General features: G+C 49.1%; 2 protein-coding genes across 2 annotated transcripts; both read right to left on the bottom strand.

Moving 5' to 3' along the window:
- Window positions 1–3,861: 3,861 nt before the first annotated feature.
- On the bottom strand, window positions 3,862–4,423 carry F5147DRAFT_661877 (uncharacterized protein; the record flags this gene model as incomplete). The annotated part of the gene is made up of 2 exons (XM_041434733.1): window positions 3,862–4,230; window positions 4,298–4,423. The coding sequence occupies 2 exons, from the start codon at window positions 4,421–4,423 to the stop codon at window positions 3,862–3,864; spliced, it is 495 nt and encodes a 164-aa protein (XP_041283975.1).
- Window positions 4,424–5,760: 1,337 nt separating this feature from the next.
- F5147DRAFT_661878 (uncharacterized protein) lies at window positions 5,761–7,068 on the bottom strand (the record flags this gene model as incomplete). The annotated part of the gene is made up of 4 exons (XM_041434734.1): window positions 5,761–6,452; window positions 6,512–6,613; window positions 6,671–6,745; window positions 7,038–7,068. 4 exons carry the CDS (start codon window positions 7,066–7,068, stop codon window positions 5,761–5,763), a joined length of 900 nt encoding a protein of 299 aa, XP_041283976.1.
- Window positions 7,069–7,394: the final 326 nt, after the last annotated feature.

A 7,394-nucleotide genomic window follows, 5' to 3' on the forward strand; every position in this document is an offset into this window, starting at 1 on the left:
TCACGCCAATTTGCCCTCGCTACCGATGCTTCTCTGGTAGCACCGGGGCCGTACTCCTCCAGACGGACGAAATGGCGTCTACCATCCCTGTGAATACATTTCCCAGTCCTTTAACCCCGCCGAACGCAACTACGAAATCTTCGAGCGAGAACTGCTCGCTATAATTCGTGCGCTAAACGAATGGCGTCATTATGGAAGGAAACCCTCACCATCCTCGTTTTCACCGACCACCTGAACCTCCTTTACTTCTCCAAAGCACAGAAGCTTTCTCGGAGACAAGCACGTTGGCAGCTTGTCTATCAATTATGACCTGAATTACACCACGTCCCTCGGAACAAAGCTCTGCCGCACCTGATGCGCTCTCTCGACGCCCGGATCACGGCCTTGGTGAACACGACAATGAGGATCGCGTACTCCTTCCTGACTCCATGTTTATCCGGATTACTCGACGAAGAATTCTCCACCGCCTCGCCACGAATTCCTTGGATGACCCCATTTTCTCCACAAGCCAGTGACGCTTTGGATGGACTCTGTTTGCCCCCATATGAAAATCAGCCCTCTCTGACTGGAAAATATTGGACGAGGTGCTTTATTATAAGTCTCGCGCCTATGTCCCACCCTCGCACCGGACGGCCGTATTGCTCCGACACCATGACCACCCTACGGCCGGTCACCCGGGACGGTTTAAAACTGAGGAACTGGTCAAGCGTGACTACTGGTGGCCTGCAATGGGCACCTTTATTCGCTCCTATGTCGCCGGATGCGCTCTCTGTCAACAAATGAAAGCCGACACTCACCCTGTCTCGCCTCCCCTCGTTCCCATTCCCTCCTCTGCTACTCGCCCTTTTTCTCAGGTCTCTGTTGACCTTGTCACCGACCTCCCCGTGTCCAATGGTTTTGACTCCCTCATGGTCGTGGTAGACCATGGCCTTATGAAGGGGGTGATTATTTCTCCCTGTAACAAGAACATCTCTTCCGAGGGAGTTGCTAAAACTATTTTTCAAAAACGTATTCAAACGTTTCGGACTCCACGAAAAGGTGATCTCTGATCGAGGCACCCCAGTTCGTTTCTAGGTTTCTCTAAAGAATTAGCACGCCTCTTGGGATACCAGATCGCTGCCTCCACAGCATATCACCCTCAGACCGATGGACAAACTGAACGGCTCAACCAAGAGATAGAGACATATCTCCGAATATACTGTAGAAGTAACCCCTATGAATGGTCGAACCATTTACCCCTCGCTGAATTCGTGCACAACCACCGAAGACATGAAGCTAGGAACGCATCGCCGTTCTTCCTCATGATGGGATACGAACCTCGCAGTATTCCCCACGTATACCATCATCGGATACCCCCGCCGTAGAAGAGAGGGTTCGCACCCTCCAAAAGATCAGAGAAGAAGCCATCTCTTGCCACAATATCGCCATGCAACGAATGGCGGAAAGGACGCACGGAAAGAAGTACCAACCATGGAAGATAGGAGATAAGGTCTGGCTATCTGCAACCAATCTCATGACTACCCTCCTGTCTAGGAAACTTGCGCCCAAACGGCATGGACCATTCCCTATAATCGCAGTCTTATCGCCAATCACGTTCACCTTGAAACTTCCTGAACAATGGAAGGTTCACCCCACGTTCCATGCTTCCGAACTATCCTCCTATCAGGAGACAGAGATTCACGGACCGAACTACGAAGAACCACCTCCAGATATAGTCAATCAATCGGAGGAATACGAAGTCGAAGCCGTCCTGAGTCATAAGGGCATGGGTAAACGAAGACGCTATCTCGTATCCTGGAAAGGATGCTCTTCTGGAAGCAACGAATGGATTCCAGCGGAGAACATGGAAAACGCCGGGGACCTACTTTCCGCCTATAAGAAGAGGCACAAGTTGAACTGAATCGACCAGTCCCCACCAACATACGAACATGTCTTCTCAACAAACTGCCTCCCCTACTGAATCCAATGTCTCTTCCATCAGCCTCTATGAGTCCCCCTTCGCCGACAACGTTGTTAGCATTGAAGACGACGTCATCGTCGAGACCACCATCCTTTCCGTCGCCCACGCCCTCGAAATCGAAACTTATCTCAACAACCAGCCAGCAGTGCCAGCTGGAGTCGCTGCCACCTACTATCCATATCATTAGAGCCACCCAACGCCTCGAAGAAGAATTTGCCCAGATTGAGAACGACGCCCTCCGACTCTCCTGCAACCACGTCCAGCGGCGCATTCGCTCGCTTACGCTCCAGCTATTCCCTCTTGGTTTTAGCACTATCTGTAGGGAAATTATACAGACTGTTGCTGATCGAAACTCCTTCCAAGTCAGCCGCCCGTTGCCTCCTATTACTCACAATCCCCCCGCTGTTCTACCTGATCCAACTTCGATTGGAGGGAACATTGCACCGATACCTGTACCTATCCCAGCGTCCAACGAGTCCTATAGAAGAAACCTCCGCGGAGGAGCCGCCATTCACGGCGTAACTAAGAAGAAATCATCCAAAGGAAAGAACGCGAGGTCATCGACCTCACTATAGAACCCCCCTCTATCTCGTCCTCCAGCATCGCTATTCAAATCCCCCTCATTGAAACAAATAGTCGGTACTATCGCCGACGCCAACTTCATTTGCCGAGTCTGCAAGAAGCTTGGTCACAAGCACAAGAACTGCCCCTTGTACTATTGCCGCGTTTGCGGCGACACGAAACCCGGGCACTTCTCCATTTACTGCCCCTTCACCACCACCAAGATACTATTCCCGTTGGTCTATACCGACGAAGGCTTCTACGACGCGTTAGCCGCGTGGGAAGCAGAGAAAGATAAGAAAGAGGAAGAGGACCTTGCGCGCGCCGATAGGGAGTACTTGGCGCAGCCAGAAGAATTAGAATTCCACAATGCCGACGCCGACCCCATCTACTACGAGAACCAGGACAACTAGTGATGTCGATGCCGGTGACATCGACCATAACACGGGGGTAATGTTACGGTATATTCATTCTCTTCGCTTCTCTTTCGATACTGGACAATGGTACATGCACACGGCCCTTAACGAACGACCAATCACCTTCCAGAACCTCACTCATATCATCGCCAAGCTAACCTTCCGTACTAGTAACCATCACTATGTTTAGCTCACTATCTCCTATCAAGCGGGCTGTCCGCACCATGGTTACTATCTCTATCTGTTATCTCTTATCACTTACCAAGCGGGCTGTCCGCCTTCTATCTTGATACGCATTTACAAGCTCCGCTTGAACTCTACGCTATATAGTTACATAGCGTACCACATGTATTTCCTCACTTTAATCTACTGGGTTTTACCTGGAACAAGTCCTTTAGCAAGGTCTCCAACCTTGCTATCTAGAACCACTATTCTAAGGAAGTCGCCGATACTTGCCTTAGCCAGAAACCTTTGACCTCTCACTCGAGAGAAGAACCACGTCTGTCTCGCCGAATCTCAGTCCACTCGGACTAAGACAGCTCGACATACCCCAGTCGTAACAGCGAGACTTTCTGCGGCTGAAATGCCGATGGGCGGTGTTCTGGACGGGGCAGACCATCATCAGTGTAGTGGTCCTCATGAACGATAGAATATTCACGAGCATTGGAGGTCTGTTGTTGAGACCGACGATCCTGAATAGTATCTCCAAGCTGCCTTCCTCCCGAAGGAGCGCCAACATTCGAACCACGTATTGATGTTGCTTCCTTGTACTTTTGAAGCAACCCTTTAGGGATGGAGTGCTTGAATTTCTCGGAGTCTGTGAGTTTCCGGAGAACGATGTGGGAAGCGCTGGTGACCAAAGGAATGTCAAACATTTTAGGGTCGTCTTTTTCACATTGCTCGATGTGATCTGCAGCAACAACATTAGACATGAAAATGAACAGGGCAATAAGTACCTTTCGGCCAAGGAACAATATCAATCTCAGACACAGCGACGTCCAACTCGTCAATGATATCATCAAGAGTTTTATCGCTGCGTCCTTGCTTGCGCCGAAGTTCGAGTAAGTTCTCAGCTTCCGTCTTCAGTTCGGCGTCATAATATTGCAAAGCCCTGCGCTTGATGTAAGGCACAACGAGTAACTTCAGGTGTTGTGCGCTGAGGGTGTGGTAGTTGAAGTCCAGGCCAACCGGGGGAACTTCGTCAGGCCAGAGTTCAAATTGAAACTTGTTCTGGTATGCAACGTCGAGTAGGCTTCCGCCACTGGACAGACTTCGTTTTATAGCCGAATTGTTCTGTTGAATAAACTTGAAATCGAGTCATGGACGGGAATAAGTCGAGCTTACCTAGTTTCTCAAGCACCATGACCGGCCAGATACGTCGGTGGTAACGGTCCCATGGGGCTTCACCAGGCTTCGAAAACAAAATATCATATGCCCCTCCAAACCGCAGCATTGCAAAGCTGGTAGTTTTTTGCCCTGGACACATTGTAAGATTAAACTCAGAGTAGTTTCCAAGCTATGTACTTTCGCTGCAGTAATAATCCAATCTAACGCAAGTTGGGCGTCCACTTGGCGTTCATTGATGAGATCCATGAACGTGGATGAGCCTGCAACAAAACCCGAGGCCTGTTGGGCCGCTGAAGGTTCAACGATACAGCGAGGCACGAACAATGCTCCTGGTTGTATCTATAAATGTTGTAAGGTCGCGCGTTGCCTAGTCTGCTATACTTGAGACGACAAGTGCGTTCGACCCTAAAGGGGAAGCAAGTGCAGCAAGGATCTAGAGGTATGTGCTGAAAGCGCTACTGGTTGGCCAATGCGAAGCGTGGAAAGCGCAGGTGCGCGCGAGGCGCGAGAATGCGCGAAGTGCGGGAATGCGCGCGCGTGTATGCGGAAACAAGTGAGAGTAAGAGTGAGTTTGCTTAGGTGATGATATGATGTAAGACAAGAGAAGGGAGATGCAAGGTGTAAACAAATAGATTTATACTATGTTCTGCTAGGTAAATAGTGGGTAGTAACCAGTAAGTCCTCTGTCGTTCTGGTGGGAGAGTAAGTCTGTAAGTAAGTATGTACTGCTGGCGCTTAAGTATGGCGCCTAAGCGCTGTTATGCGGAGCCGAAGCGCTACCGAGTAAGGTATGTAAAGATATATGTAAGTAAGGGTCCATGATAAAAATAAAGATGGAACGATATGCAAATGTGAGAAATGGAAATATACGCACTAGGGAACTTGGTGGACAGTGGATGGATGCTTCCGGATGGCTGGCGCTATAGGGCGCTACAGCGCGGGAAAGCGCGCGCGCATATACATCGTGAAGCGTGGGAAAGGTACGCGCGCATGGCGCGCGTTGCGCGGGAAAGCTGCGCCTCATATAGAGATAGCTGCAGGTAGCACACAGAGTGATGCTACAAGTTCGTGCCATGTACTCCCCAGTGAAAACTGCCATATTGCACAATGAGAGGCATGAGTCTCTACACCGCCTCATCAGGAGTCGAATCAAAGACACAGCCAATGACCTCAATGCCTTCTAGGCGAGAATAAGCTGCAAACTTTACAACAGTAAGCCATAATACAAACAAGTACTGTCAAAATAATTACACGCTTAGCGAGTGCGTCCCTTGGAGACATAATAATACTGGCACGCGATCGATTGTTACTAGCACCGCCCAAGTGACAATCATAGTACATTTGTATGTCATCCCACAGCGGGTCGCTGTCTTCAAGGCTGTAGTAGTGGTTGCGCTGTCTCTTTCTCCAATTAACAAGTTCTACCAGAGGATATTGGTTATTATGGGCACCACAACATGAAATAAAAACTCACCTTCATCCGTTTCTCGAGGATATTGTCCTTTGTACCATCCTTGGTGCATGTTCCATGGGGTCTCGGCCCTGGAGTGTTTCACAGACAACCTGGCCTCGATGAGGATTGTATGTGCAGATTTTCCATATTTGTCCCCAATTATCTTGGCAGCATGAAGTGTCTTGCGCCCCGAGCTCCTGCACGTCATCTATGCCTTCCTGGCACAGCTGCCCAGGTCTAGAAGTGATGGGAAGGTCATTGTCGTCATCATCAATCTCCATTGACATGGAGCTTTTTGGCAGAGCACTGGAGACGGCACTCTTCTCGACCGACTTTGTCGTCACATGCATGGCAGCCTGGAGTACCTGGGTGGTCAAGGAAGTCTCTGTTACTGTGGATTTTGGGGAGAGAGCTTTTGGAGGTGCACGCTTCTTGGGCAACTTCGCCTTTGATGGAGGTGCAGGTAAGTTGTCGTCATCTTCTTCTTCTTCTTCTTCTTCTTTTTCTTCATCGGCTTCTTGATCTTCTTTGTATTCATCATCATCTTTGTCAGACTCCTCTTCTGAAGAGGAATGATCACGCTGAGCAAGCATTGCACGGCATTCAGCCCAACTCCTTGCTTGTCGGTTTTGGTACGGGTAGTTGTTCTCCGAGGAAGGGGTGCCATTCAAGGAAGAGCCTTCATCCTCTGGAGTATCGGAGGGGGGTAAGGATTCTGGGAGACGAAAAAAGGACTGTGAGTGAAAAGGATTGATGGGAGATGGTGGTACATACCATGAATTTTGGTATCATCTACAGGATTGCCCTTGTGAGCATCCGCTTGTCCTTCACTGTTGTCCTCATTGTCTGTGACAGGGTCATCAGTCTTGGGGTGGTCTTTGTAAAAGTCATGTCAGTGGGTGGTTACTCAGTTTGTAGTGTGGCTGCCCATACCTTGGGTATCAGACTCAGTGTCAGTGCGCGGCTGTGGTAGCAACGGAGGATTTCGCGCGCCGGGCAAGGATGGTGCTGTAGTCGTCGAAGTTCATGAACGAGTTCCCCCTCAGCAAGGGGGCAGGTTTGATTCTTTTGGCGGGTGGCAGTGACTGGGGTGTCATTATCACATTAGTAAATGGACGAAAAGGATGGAAGGGATGCCTACCGTTTTAGTTTGAAGCTATCCAAGATGACAAATATCAATGTCTTTGATAAATAAAATTCAAATTCAAATAAATGTACCATGCGTTGGTTGATAGGCACACCACTGTGGGTACGCATCATGAAGTCGACGACTGGAGTTTCCATCCGCAGGTTAGCGCACTTTTTGGTGGAAGAAGTTTTTTGGGAGGCATGGCAGAGGGAGCTTGACAAATTCTTGATTCAAGAGATCTATGGAAACGAATATTAACAGAAAGGAGCTTGAAGAACACGAAGTCCTCAAATATTGACAGAAAGAAGCTTGAAGAACATGAAGTCCTCAAATATCGACAGCAAGGTGCTTGAAGAACACGAAGTCCTTTTCAGCGGCCAAGAAGACACGAAGTCTCACAAACAGCGAATGCAAGTAAAAACTGATGTAGGAGTAAGTTAGAACAATATACAAACGTGATGGAGACTTCTAACCTACCTGACTTTCAAGCAAATTCTCAAGACGAGAAGGAAAATACCGTAGTGAGAA

Source organism: Suillus discolor, assembly GCF_016758755.1.
Source record: "Suillus discolor strain FC423 chromosome Unknown F5147scaffold_775, whole genome shotgun sequence".
NCBI lineage: Eukaryota > Fungi > Basidiomycota > Agaricomycetes > Boletales > Suillaceae > Suillus > Suillus discolor.